The sequence below is a fragment of the Limulus polyphemus genome, unplaced genomic scaffold (genome assembly GCF_000517525.1).
Source record: "Limulus polyphemus unplaced genomic scaffold, Limulus_polyphemus-2.1.2 Scaffold66, whole genome shotgun sequence".
NCBI lineage: Eukaryota > Metazoa > Arthropoda > Merostomata > Xiphosura > Limulidae > Limulus > Limulus polyphemus.
The window spans coordinates 92,685-107,805 of record NW_013665676.1 but is presented as its reverse complement, the minus strand read 5'-3'; the positions used below and the strand labels follow the sequence as shown (position 1 = coordinate 107,805).

The 15,121-nt window shown below is 33.7% G+C and overlaps 1 protein-coding gene across 1 annotated transcript in view; it reads right to left on the bottom strand.

Annotated features, from left to right (window-relative positions):
• Positions 1-15,121, bottom strand: part of LOC106465088 (visual system homeobox 2-like) — a 63,525-nt gene that overhangs the window by 38,298 nt on the left and 10,106 nt on the right. Inside the window, exon 3 of the mRNA XM_022393562.1 lies at positions 8,379-8,383. Within this exon, the coding sequence (XP_022249270.1) occupies positions 8,379-8,383 (5 nt within the window). The remainder of the gene's footprint in view (positions 1-8,378; positions 8,384-15,121) is intronic.

Here is a 15,121-nt window from a genome sequence, read left to right as displayed (position 1 = left end):
AAAGGTTTCCACTGCCGAAACTGATTATTGGTTATACTGGGAAGGTAACATTGGTTCGTTGCGAATGCTCTATGCGACAACTACAGATGTATATATTTTCATAAACATGATCTAGTTGAAGATCAAGAAACTACCAGAAATGGCTAATATAGTATGTGAATTCCTTTTCATTTAATTTCTGTACTGCACACTGGTATATAGAAGACATTAATGCTAGAAATAAATGACCTTAGAACCTTTTTGTGACCACTTTTCAAGATTGCATACGCCTAAATAATTCCGCTTCTGTCTGAAAACGTTAGTAGTACTACGGAAAGATCGTATAAACACCTGTTATTCGGAAAGTGAGTAAATGATAAATAACATTTTTGGTGAATTACAAACTGGAAATGAAATTGGCACGCAACTTTCACGATATCATGTCACTCAGAGAGTGAAATTAATAATGGTGTGTAACCTGGCAACACGTGAGGTAGCGATACAGTATGATCAATTAAATACACTCTTCCAGTATGATTAAACAATGTTGCTGGTTTCTACACAACACAAAACGTAGTTATTAAGTATCAGTAACTAAAAAATTATTCACGTATATTCAAATATGTCAGTTTTTTATTGTTGTTTTTTTTTTTTGTTTAAAAAAGATGAATTATTTCACTAGTAATTAAGTTATTGTATTTCTCAAAAGCTTGTTTATGGTGAAGTTTAACGTCCCCAGCTTCAAGATCTTTTATTCCTTTATGCAATGTTTTGTCATTAACAAACGTGATGTTAGTTTTCAGGTAGTAGTATTAGTATTGGTTTTTGTTTCGCAACGCAGGAAGTAGAGCTATTGTAACAGTTACAATGTACACTCTTCCATTATTATCAAACGTGTCACTTTATTGCTGGTAATACAAATAAACCTTTCGTACCAGTAACTAAGTACATTCTTGTTCATCATTCATGTATGATGCTAAATTTCTAGCGATGCAAAAAACTGCGTTACCGATTCAGCAGCTAAGTATACACTCTTCAATCATATTCTAGTGTATCTCTGGTTTTCCAACAGAAGAAGTAGGAACACAGTACCAGTAACTAAATACACTGCCCGATTGTTAGCAAACTTCTCAATGCAGTTCTGACAAGACACGAAGCTGCGCTACGGTACCAGTAACTAAGTACGCTGTCCCATTATGACCAAACTTGTCAATGCAGTTCTGACAAGACAAGAAGCTGCGCTACGATACCAGTAACTAAGTACGCTGTCCCATTATGACCAAACTTGTCAATGCAGTTCTGACAAGACAAGAAGCTGCGCTACGATACCAGTAACTAAGTACGCTGTCCCATTATGACCAAACTTGTCCAACCCTATATTTAAATGCCCGGCATGGCCAGGTGGTTACGGCACTCGACTCGCAATATGAGGGTCGCGGGTTCGAATCCCCGTCACACCAAACATGCTCGCCCTTTCAGCCGTGGGGGCGTTATAATGTGACGGTCAATCCCACTATTCGTTGGTAAAAGAGTAGCCCAAGAGTTGGCGGTGGGTGGTGATGACTAGCTGCCTTCCCTCTAGTCTTACACTGCAAAATTAGGGACGGCTAGCGCAGATAGCCATCGTGTAGCTTTGCGCGAAATTCAAAAACAAACAAACAAACTATATTTAAATATTTCATCTTTTTATCTTGAAGGAAAAAGTAAAAGCAAACATTAAATCTAATTAATGAAACGTAATAATAAAGTGAAAGTACAAAATGTGTCTTTTAAAAATAACTGTTGTATATCCTTAAGTAAACTATTGAATTTTATTGACGAAAAAAAAGATTTTCGTACAAAACGACATACACGTAATTAAGCAAAACTTCAATTATCTATCTAATTCAAAATAAAAGAAAAATTATTGCAACACAAAACTTTTAGTGTTGATGATTTCATATATTGTTCCACGAAAAATTATTTTATCAAAAACAAATATACAGCTTTATTAAGGGACAAAACTCTTTCAACAGAATTTTATTATCTTTAACTTAGTTAGTTAACTTTTGGTTAGAGGTTTCGTAACAAAAAAATATTAATCTCTCTATTCACACTTTTTTTATATTTATCATTTTTTTATATGTACATTGTGAACGTTAAAAATGCCTAGGTGGCTCCCCCTGAAATCTCTGATTGCCTATGGGAAAAAGAATTAAACAGAACTTGTTCACTTGCTGTCAGTAGAAACGATACCAACTGTCATATCTTCATTGTTTTTTAAACACGCCTTTTTTTTACTGCAACTGTCAAATGCAAACAAGGTTTCAACTAAGTCAGAAGAAAGTCAAAAGGTTAATCCTGCGCGTCGAAAGCCTATAGAAACGAACGAACCCTCTAGCCACTTGAATTTTAAGGGGCTATCTTAACATTCGGTTTTAAGCAAGTTGAAAAATGTTTTCTATTCTTGTTTAGGAATAAATCATCGCAAAAACGAGTGATAGTCAATACGCGAACTTAGTATTTCAGGCAGACTTCCTTTTTTCGCAAAAATGGTGAAATTAAATGAGATATGAGACTGTAGAGACTTTTTTACGACCATAATCACGAGCTATGGCATCAGACCGGTGCAGTACCTCAAGTCAATAATTTAACTTACAACGTCATAAAACATTTATTTTGTCAATGATATGTGAAATCTACGAAGTCCACTAGCAACAAATTATAAAAGAAATATTAACCATTTCATTACAAGCTGAGTATTGTGGTTACTAGCTTTTCAAGGTTTCATCAACTAAGTATTATTATGCAACTATGTCACATCATTTTTTAAATTTAAAAACGTTGAACAACACAATAAGCACATTTTAAGCAACGCCCAGTAGAACTATTTTGCAACGCACTACTGTGACACTGGTTACCTAGCAACAATGGAATATTTCATAGGTGAATAAATTAATTATATACTTTGAATGTATCAAAAAAGTTTATTTGTCCGTTATACATAGGAATCTCTTTAGAAGCTCTATTCTAGCTTTATATTATTGGAAGGTGAAACACTGCAAACAATGGTAGGCCATACAACAGTATTTCGTCAACACAATAACACTTGTAGCAGTGATTTTGAAATTATTGAAAGTAATAATAGGCTTTAGTGAGGAAAAACCTTCAAATGGCGAAAAAGTAATTTATAAAATAAACATTTTACAGTTATGTGTTGTGATAAAAAACACGCTAGAAACTATTTGGGAACATATCCACACTTCTAATAATCCACGGTACATTAACGTTGAAGTTCTGTATCAAAGTAAACTGTGAATAAAGTAAACTGCAGAGACTATATTTATTAATAAATCTATAATTAACCGGTTATATTTGAGGATATCCCCTTAGAAATGTGCTATATTTGCAGCGCGTGACTGTTGTACCTAGTTGTTGGCCACACACATGCTATATAAAAAGTTGAAAAAGCAGTCGCGTCAAAATAGCTACATTAATGTGGTTACAGAACCCCACCTTATGTCAACACATTTTAAGCCAAATAACCACTTCACGTGACAGCCAAGAGGTGAGAGTGGATCACGAATGTGCCCTCTGGCGGATGTTTGCGTGCATTAGGCCTATTCTGGTAGACTATAGTTAGGGGCGGATGTTTAGTGGACACAAAATAGATAAAGAAAGCCAGGCAATACTGTCTGCCCAAATTTTACATACAGTGCCAATTATTTATCCAAATATACATGTAAAAAAATGTTACATAAACCGTGGAAAACCCCACAAAAGCAAGCTTTTTTATCCTTAGTCGCCATATCTAAAGGAAACGGAAGGGTTTTGTATTTAATCTAGCAGCGGAATTACGAAACGGTTCCCCGGTGGCTCGGGGGTAAGTCTGAGGGCTTAAAAGGCTACAAATCAGGTTTCGATACTTGTGATGAACATAACATAGATAGTCCATTGTATAGTATTATGCTTATTAACAAAAAACCTTAAAAGACACCATTGCTTTAAAGCTGTTACACGTTCGAAGCTCTCAATTTAGTGATGACAATATTTGAATCAGGGTAGTCTTCTATTTTTTTTATTTTTTCCTATCATATCTTTAAACGCTATTAACTACCTCATTCAAATCACCTGAATTTCACTCTTGAACCAAAAACTTTGTTTTCTGTAACACGTCTATATTATTACTATGTGTAACGTTTACTTATTTGTGGGAAATTAAAGAAAAAAAAATTGATTTTTATATTGAGTATAAAATCGTACAGTTATATTGGCACATTTGCTAGGAAAATAAAAATAAATAAAAATCACGCACCAATTTGATTATATGAAAAAAAAAACACCCAAAGGTGTGGAATTCTCGTTGATTAAAATCTCCCTTCGTGTAATGCAGTCAACGAGCGGATTGGTGTGTAGGAATTCATAAAAAAATGATTTAACGATCATTAGTCATTTACCATAGGTTCCTTAGGAGGGCGCCTTACATGTCGTTACTTACTTTATTATAGATTAACAATTTTGATGAAAGTAATAAAGATCTCATTCAAAATAAAATTGGGCATTTATAAATGTATGCATCCTATTCAAACTATTTTCGGTTGCAAAGAAAGCCGAGATTAACTTGCTCTGAATAATGGCATTAATTTGACTTAGGCAACGCCTAATAATTCAACCAATCAAGTTACCGTAAAGAATAATTACAAAGCAAAAAAAAATTATCAAAACTTCACCAATTTATAGCTTTTCGTGAAGGCTTAAAAGCTCTATTGTTGTATTTCCATTACTTTCAGAAGCGCATGCGCTTTTCAAGGTTCGGATTTTATGCTTCTGTCGTCATCTAGTTAAAAGCGTTTTATTTGAAAAGGTCCTACGTTCTTTTTGCACTCTTGTACATCATCTATATTCTTGAGAAACGTAAAGGATATTTAAAAGAATATTAGATAACATACAAGTCGATAGAAGAAGGGTTTTTTTAATTGCAATACAATTTAACAAACTGTTACGTCTGTGTAAGTTGAGTACATCCTAATTTTGTTGAAAAAAATAGGTTACAAAAACAATACAGGATATGAGAAAAGTAGCCATGCATCTGTTTTCGCTTTTTTAATAACTTTTTATTAATTGAATAGTCAATATAAGAGTTTATAATAATGACCGATAGAGTATATCTTGTAACATTGTAGAAATGTCTGAGCTAATTAGACTACATAATTATTCCATAAAAAACAAGCAAAGTTAGATGATTAATTGTAAATAAACTCACAGTGAAAAAGAAAATCACTACCAAAGAATGCTTTGGATTCTTTATTATTCGGTACCTACCATGTTGTTTCAATCGGCATATCAATAAAATCCCATTGATACCTATTTGGTTTACCTATTGCAACTGATGTCGCATCAGAATGCTCTGAACAGGGATAAATATTTTAAATTCACGTTTTATGCGCTTCAAATATTCATGTTTTACGTTCTAAAAACGCCTGGAAGCTAACATGCTTTCCTAGCAAATCTACTGTATATATTTGAAAGAGTTACCGTCTTCTAACAAAAAATTATATGTTTATAAAATTCATATTAAAGTAGTCAAAAATTATCTTGATATTAGCTATTTTGTTGACAGTTTCTTTGGTATTTAATTTTCACTTATCTCTTACATGACATTCTGTTTCTATTTATAAGCTCACACCTTTTTATACATAACAGGAATGTGAAATTGTATATGCTCTTAATTTAGACCTTGAAAGATGTAGCCATGTTAATTATCTTCTTGAGAACAACAACAATTAAGGAATATGTATTTTGGAATCATATTCCAATTGCACTTTTTTTTTCTTTTGTTAGAGAGTACCTACAGAACCATGCATATCACGTTCTCAAGTACAACTGTTACCCCCCCCCCCCAGTGGCACAATGGTATGTCTGCGGACTTACAAAGCTAGAATCCGGGTTTCGATACCCGTGGTGGGCAGAGCACAGATAGCCCATTGGGTAGCTTTGTGCTTAATTACAAACAAACAGAACAACTGGCATTTTGAATACGAGTAACTGGTCTGTAACCTTACGAAAGTAAACTCAAAAAGTTCGATTTAAATTTACGCTGTATTTTAGGTTTAACTATTATATTGTGTGAAGTTTTAAGAGGTAGGGAGAATTATCTTTCACTCTCTTTCTATCTATTTAGAGAGCAAGTTAGATCTGGAAATATGAAATTTCTACTATCTGTAAATGAAAGAACATTCCATAACTGTTTTCTTTATTTCACTTTGTCGTGACGGTTTCATCTCATATTGTATGATTTTGCAAAAACTATTAATTAATTCCAGACCATATTCCAATAAGACTATTTTCATCAATTTTATGGAATAATAGAACTTTTTACATCTGATTTCTTCGAGCAAAATGTATTTACAGCTTGAATATTCTGGTTGTAATATACTATTACACTTTCATTTTGTATGACCTATACATATATAATACTACCTGCAATCTCGTACCCAGATAAGATGCAATATATAGTCATTTCGGAGAAAGCTTTCTCCTCAAGCTGCATCAGTTGGTTATTTTCAGGCCCCGAACTCGGCCTAGAGGTTAACGCACCAGACTTTACAACTCGGGTTCCGTGATTCGCGTTCCATTACCGCAAAAAAAAAGCCCAAAAATTCGTATCTTGGGGCCGTGGGTGTTATAAAAGTAACGGTGAAATCCCACTACCCAGTTTAACAAGAGTAGGCCACGATTAGTTGTATGTGCTGTTGACTAACTAGTCTTCTCTACTCTATCACTGCTAAGCAAGAGACGGCTAGTACAGACAGCCAGCGTGCAGCTTTGCGTAGACTATTCGTCGCCTGCCCTGTAAAAGCGGGTTTTCTCGGGGTACTCACGTTTCCCCCCGCAGCAGATTTCGAGGCGTTGGATTTACAGATCCCCGCCAATATGTGACATTGCGAAAGGGCCGTCAAATGGTTTGTCGAAAGTTGTCGATTTCTGGAAGTCTGGACCTCTTGCTTTGACTCTGCTTCTTCAACTCCACCTTTACCCCAAACAATTAATTAATTTAAAAAAACTACAAACTCCATTTTAATAAAATTCCTTTTAAAGCTCACCTTAAATGATGGATCAATGTCACCAAATGTAATATCTCACGAGTGGGGCGAAGGGGGGAGTATATATATATATCCCTGAACATCCCAGTTGAGGAAAGTCTTTCTTTCCTTTAAACCCCCCTCCCCCCCCCCGTGGCACAGCGGTATGTCTGCGGACTTAAAACGCTAGAAACTGAGTTTCGATATCCGTAGTGGGCAGAGCACAGATAGCCCATTGTATAGCTTTGTGATTAATTCCAAACAAACAGACAAACAAACGTTTAAAACTAAATTCCTGCCGCGTGTAAAATAAAATAAACTAAATTGCGCGAAATTCAACAAAACACACAAGTACTCGTTGCTCTGGATGTCTTAAGCTAGCCATGTACATCACTCTTTAAAAGTAATATCCTATCATTCGCTTCACTGAAAAAAAAAATATATATATATAATTTTGAGCAAACCTTAATATAAATGTAGTATACGCATGAACGCATGTGTATTTTGAACAACGCTGCTTGATACAATACAAACTATGTATCTTAGCTTAGGGGCAAAATTTTGGAAGATTGTTTAACTCGACTTGTTTTTTTGTTGTTGTTTTTTTTTGGAATTTTGACATATTTTACATAATGCCACGACAGTTTGTCCTTCCCTCTTTCTACTAATCATTATGTCAATAGCAAACAATTAGATATACAGTGGGTGGAAAAATCTCAACTTCTTAACGATATTAGGAAGTAAACCCATGAAAACTTATTAATTCAAGTTTTATATATAAACTTTCTGGTAGACGGTAAGTGACTGAGACATTCTGTATTAGCTTCTGGCTTCAAGAAAGTAGTGCATAAAGAAGTTTTAATTAAACCGGACGGAACCAGGAAAAATCAAACAAGCAATCTAACGTTTATCAAGTAAATTAAGGGCGACGCTAACAGTGAGAATTAAATTACCCCTTTAACCAGCTTATTTCACGAGCGAAAATCATTACCGTGGACCTGTATATACTGATTAATACTAATGGTACATCATTATACGATAACTTGAAGAGTGCTAGGAGTTTTCTAGACGAGATTTGATTTGTATAAAGAGCCATGCGCTCCAAGTCATGAAGAACATTAAGATTGGGGAATATAATTACTTACTAAAACGTCTTGTAAAATAGAAGAAGCAAAAGCCTGTTTCGTGCATTTTCGATAGATTCACAAGAGAGCCCAAGGAAAAGTGTCTCACTTTTCCTAAGATGCTGTAATAACTTCTGAAAACTTAAAAATAATAATAATCAGTACCTCGTTTCTCCATCAGTGTTCTACTGAACCGTGAAAAAGGGTATCTTACCAATACTGTTAAAAAAAGATATAAAAAAGCTTTATCTAACCAGTGAAATTGTTGTAATGTTAAACCTACTTTATCGTACAGAGATTTAAAACTCACCACTGAAAACGTATACAGGCATCTTGGAGTAAAAACATTAACGATGACTTGTTTTGGCTGATAAGATTAATATCGGTCAAAAACTGCAGCCCTTGGTCATAGTATGAATTTTGTTCTGCAATATGAAAACATGCGTTTCACATTGCAGTCTTTATCAGCATCACACTGCGAAGAAATTCTGAGAGCAATTAAACGAGGTGGAATGTTCGATGGCCTCAAACGCCCCACTAGAATTATTACATTTCCACATAGACAATGTCACATCTTGATGCTTTGGAGAGAATGTTTATTGAAACACCTATACCGTATAGATTTCATATTGCTTCTAACACCACGACAGGGAGATGACTGAGCAATAACAGATAACAAAAGAGCAGTTGGTTTGGTGAATGCCAAATACAACAATTGAAACAACAGTTTTGTTTACCAAAGAAACTTTGCTAGATGAAATCTTTATTTTGCTCTGATAATTTTCAGTAAGTGAAGTTAAAATAGCCACGACGTTTATCTTCAGTTAAATCTCTTCACGTGATAACAAAGTGAAATATTTAAGATTGCTTTCATACTTACTAACAACTTAGTGCGGCTGTGTTCTGTTTACTTCGCTTTATATTTTTATTTTGATAGAGCCAGTAAATCAGTATGTTAAAATAAAGTCTGTCCACATTCTGAAGGAGGAATTACTGCGAAAAATTGAACACGGAGAAGGTAATTTATGAAGATACACTAGAGAAATTCATGATTGATGTTAGGTAGTAACACTTCTGAATGAAAAAGAATACCGAGTTGATGTAGACGAAAAATAACTAAAAAAGTTAAAGAAAAATGTAGAGGTTTGGGAGGGAATATTTCTGACAAAAAAGTGTTTGGTAGGAATGCCTCTGACTACAGAATTACTCCAGGTTGCATGATGTAAGGTAAGGATATCCTTGGTGTCAGGTAAAAAAAGAATCTAGGGCTGATGTCAGTTCGGAACACCTCTTACAAAACAAAAATATAGAATAGATGTCAGGTAGGAGTTTTGAGATTATAGAATAATATAGGGTTGAGATCAGGTAGGAATATTTCTGACTAAAGTAGAATATAGGGTTGATGTCAAATAGGAATATCTCTGAGTAAAGAAGAATATAGGGTTGATTTCAGGTGGTAATACTTCTTACGAAAGAAGAACATAGGATAGGTACCAGGTAGAAGTTTTGTGATTATAGAATCATATAGGCTTGAAATCAGGTAGGAATATTTCTGACTAAAGAATAATATAGGATAGGTGTCACGTAGGAATATCTCTGACTAAAGAATACTATAGTGTATCAGGTAAGAAACATACATGTTTCGTGTTAAATTCCAATAACTATTTCGACAAGGGGAAATACAAAGTTAGACTGAAGAATGGATATGTCTGAGAAAAGAGGAATAAACGAGTTAGATGAAGTAAAATTAACCTGTCAAACACAAATATTATATTAGATATGAATTGGTGGGGAATGCAGTTGATGGTATGAATAACTGTGACAGAAGTGGAATACATAGTTAATGGTATGAGTAACTATATATGACAGAAGAGAAATAGGCAGTTGATAGTATGAGTAACTATATATGACAGAAGAGAAATACGCAGTTGATGGTATGAGTAACTATGACAGAAGTGGAATCCACAGCTGATGAGATGAGTAATTATGATAGAAGTGGAATACACAGTAGATGGTATAAGTTACTGTAGAAGAAGTGGAATACAGAGGTGGCAGTATGAGTACTGCTTATTGTTTATTTGTAATTAAGCACAAAGCTACACAATGGGCTATCTGTGCTCGGCCCACCACGGGTATCAAAACCCGGATTCTAGCGCTGTAAGTCCGCAGACACTGGGGGGCAATTTGTGATTCTAATTGGTTTGTTTGTTTCTAAGTATGACAGAAGCGGAAGATACGATTGGTATTAAGTACCAATCTCAGTGTCTCTAGTGAAACGTAGTTTCCCTGTAGTAATTGTAATTATAATTGTAGGCATTTCTTAAAAAGCACACCGGCGATAACAATTAAAATTTTGTAAACGCATTTTATAGTATCGCCAGAAGATAAAACGAACTGAAAATTATAAATATATGAACCGATCAAGATTGATACAATTAAAATTAAAGAATTATTTTACCACTCAGAGATAAAAATAATGTACTGAAATATGTTTAGTCAGAGTTCTCATTGTTCGATTTGACTTGCTTCAGTCGCATTTCCACAAAACTGTACAGATGGTAAACATTTGTTTATTCAATTTATTTGAAAGTTTGGATAAAATATATATTTTTTAAATAGCTATTTCTTGGAACAAATGTTGTTGAAAGGTGATTTTGTGGTGGTGCATTTCAATATATATATATATATTTATTTATATATATTTTTTTACAATATCTGATTCTTTTGAATAATCAAAGTGTCTTCTTCTTAGTTCTGTTCATAACCTGGCTTGCAAAAGTGAGTATTTTCTTTGTCGAGATCAACAAAGATACTCATTGATCACACAACGAGTTAACGCGAAGCTTCCGTCAATCAAAGCCTGGTCCCTCGTGATTGAAACCCGCAGTAGCATGTGCAGAATCTAACCCACCCCCACCCCTCACTACCTCCCTCAAGCCTCTGAAAATTAAAGTAAAAGCTCTTGAAGCATGAGTGAATCATTCTTCACTTTGTGAAGTTAGCGGCGTTGATTCTTTTTCCCTTATACAATTTAGTAGTTCTAGAACTGAAAATTTTACGACCCCAAACGTCCCATGCAATATTACCGCAGCCTTCACTTGGCTTAGCGAATCCTAACACGATAGACAACGTACGACTCCAAGTTATCATTGCCGCATTAAAACAGTCGAGAGTGTCTAGTTTTCAATCTTTATTGAGAAAAAGCTGAAAAGCTTTTCAAGATCAGAAGGAGCACTTACAAGATAACAAGAATTACATTAGAAAATGTGTCTTTGCTCGTGTCGATTAAACAAAGAAATACAATCGAAAATAGATTGATTGAATGAATTTCTTGTTTTGTAAGTTTGATTTTTTGGAACAAAAAAAAAAACGTTTTCCTGTATTGGTTTAGCTCTGGCACCGAATTAGGAAAAAAAAGTACGGGTTTTTAACCTTTAGTTTAATAAGTATCAACAATCATAAAGGTCAGATAACATTTCGAAACACTCAAAGTTTGAATATACCAAATTATATTTCATATACACTTGGCATAGTTGGAGTTTTTTAAAGTTACAAACACATTCTGCATCATTTAGTTATTTTTCAAGTCGGAGCAGGTATCACGAAATATATTTATAAGCTATACGACTGTGATGGACAGCAAAAGGTTAAGTACAATGATCTATTAGCTCAACGTATTTATGTTGGTGGCGTATAGCAGTTCTGTGAGGTTGACAGTAAAGAAACATAAGTTGATATGTCGTAAAATCACAACAAGTGTTATTTTCATAAGTTGCTCTGTTGATATGTTTAGTTTCCTGTTAATCTTAAAATCGCAGCACAATAATAAGTATTATTTTTAATAGCAGTAATATTATTTTGTTATGTCACACATTTTTCACCGGAAGACGAAAACTGAAAACATTTTAAAACACTACAAAATAACTATCGATCAACTCTTGATAAACTCGACGTCATGTATTGTCATCGCTCATTTTACGTGTAGACGGTGTTTTTGTTCGCGTCCATCTGTGTCATGAATTGTTTACATAATTGTTTAGTCCTGATGAGCTCAAGGTTACTAATACACTCAAAAGGCTTTTTTTTTTTTGCTGGGTTTCTTACGTATGTTAAAATGGTTAGTATAAAGAGTACATAATGAGGTACCTGCACCCTGTTCACCGCGAATAATCGAACCCTGGATCTTTACGTTGAAAGTCCGTAGACTTATCGCTGATTCACTGGTGGCGTATCAAGAGTAATAACACTGTTTTTTTTACAATAAACTAACAAAGGTATCACCAGCATTTATTTCCTTAGCTTTAACTCTTGACTAAAGAAAAATTCCCAATAATTTATATTTTTCACATTTTACATTTATCAATAGCTATTCTATTTTGAAATGTATTCAATTTTCCCCCTCCAAAAATATTGGCGATTTCAAAAAGTAGGTACTAAAGCTATAGCAAATGTAAAATTGAAAGGGCCACCGAAGTCACAAAAATGAATAAAACCCTCATCTGGGCCAAGCTCCCTAAAAGTTTCATAGTGATTAATTATAATTCGTGAAGTTGGTACTAATTGAGAAAAATGACATGATTACCAAACGAGTGGAAATGAGTAAAATAAGGGTTTCTAGAATATCTCTGAGGCATGTCCAAGAAACCCTGAAAGTTTGTTCAGAAATCCAGAAGCTGGAAAATTTTTGTTATTGGCAGACAAACAGATACACAAGCCGCTTTATAAGGAAAAATCAAATATTAAATAACCATGAGCTAAGTGAGCCCGAGTTTCAAATTCGACTCTTGTCTGGTTGTTGATACAGCTTAAACGAATCAACCTACACCAGAAACTTTTTTTTTCAGTCAATCGTTTAAGATTGGCCACAACATTTTTATATATATTTAAACTGAACGTTAACTTTAAGTTGGATATTTTTTATACCGGCGTTATTTTTCCGTATCTGATATAATGATAGGACAACATTAAATAACATAACGATGCTGTGAGTTGGAAACTAAAGAGGAAAAAAAAATAAAAACAGGGAGATAAACAGGGTGAATCTTGTCCTCGGTTATAGGCTTTCTTACTTTGGAGAACCAGCAGCGCTAGTGAGCTTCTACGGAGGAAACGGTTCAACAGTTTTATAAGATTACACTCGGTATCAATATCAAGCTATAAAACACGGTTTAGTCACAGTTCGGTAACCAGACATAACATTATCTTTAGATCTTTATTATAGTAGTCCAGAAACGTGACTTTTATAAATTTGATGAGGAATCGTTACGGGGGTAAAAAACCAAAAAAAAAAGCTTCCTTTATTCAGCAATCTTGTACTTATCAAATATTTAGATCTCAGGGTAATATACTTTGGTTAATGCGTAATCCAAACAAGACAGTATCCATAATAAATGTTAATCAAAATTTAGTCAAGTATTTGATTTTCATAATATTTTCAAAGAAATTTTGAAAAACAAATAATTAAAATAAAAACGTCAATGTTCTTTTCGTTCTCTCCATATAAGTACAGCCACGTAAATACAAATACTCATAACATCCTTTTCTGCCTGAGTCTCAATACTAAAGACTATATTTTTCGTATTTATTTATAAATTATTGTTCTGAGTACTTTATCGCGCAGCCTTGTTTTTAGTTTTGGTTTTATTAATGTTGTGGTAATTTTCTACATTAATATGAAAAAACAACATCATTTCTCATACTCTCATAAAATTCTCACAACGTGAATATTCTTACAAAAATAAGATTGACTACCCATGGTTGTTACATATATATACATATTAACTGACCACTTCCGAAGAAATATCCTCGCATTGTAGCGACATGTAACAAACTGTGTAGTCAAATGAAATAAGCTGTGTAGCGACATGTAACAAACTGTGTAGTCAAATGAAATAAGCTGTGTAGTGACATGTAACAAACTGTGTAGTCAAATGAAATAAGCTGTGTAGCGACATGTAACAAACTGTGTAGTCAAATGAAATAAGTTGTGTAGCAAACTCTGTAACCATGTGAAATAAGCTGTGTAATGGCATGTAGCAAAATGTATAATATCATGTCATAAACTGTCTAGTGAAAACATGTATCAATCTGTGTAATGACATGTAGCAAACTGTGTAATAATATGTAATGAACTATGTTGTGACATGTAGCAATTCTTGTAATAATGTGTAATAAACTGCATAATGACATGTAGCAAGCTGTGTAATAGTATCTAATAAGTTGTATAAATACATGCAGCAAGATGTGTAATAATATGTAATAAACTATGTTGTGACATGTAGCAATACTTGTAATCATATGTAATAAGCTGTGCAGTGACCAAGAGTGTGGTCGAGCACTGGTTGAACGTGCTCTGGTTCATTTCTGTAATTTTCGTTCTTAATCACTGTTTGGTTAAAAAGAAAAACATTAATATTTATCTTGCAGTAAATAAATGGCGAGTAGATAAAACTCTGAGTAGAGAAACGATTATTCTGTGTGTTTCCCCTAAATGTCATGTAATAAGGTATACAGTGATACTACTAAGATGAACAATGATGTTTCATAAATTGTATAATGTAATGTAATAAGGTATACAGTGATACTACTAAGATGAACAATGATGTTTCATAAACTGTGTAATGTCATGTAATAAGGTATACAGTGAAACTACTAAGATGTACAATGATGTTTCATAAATTGTATAATGTCATGTAATAAGGTATACAGTGATACTACTAAGATGCACAATGATGTTTCATAAATTGTGTTTAATGTCATGTAATAAGGTATACAGTGATACTACTAAGACGTACAATGATGTTTCATAAATTGTGTAATATCATGTAATAAGGTATATAATGATGCTACTAAGACGTACACTGATGTTTCATAAATTGTGTAATGTCATGTAATAAGGTATACAGTGATAATAGTAAAATGTACACTGATGTTTCATAAATTGTGTAATGTCATGTA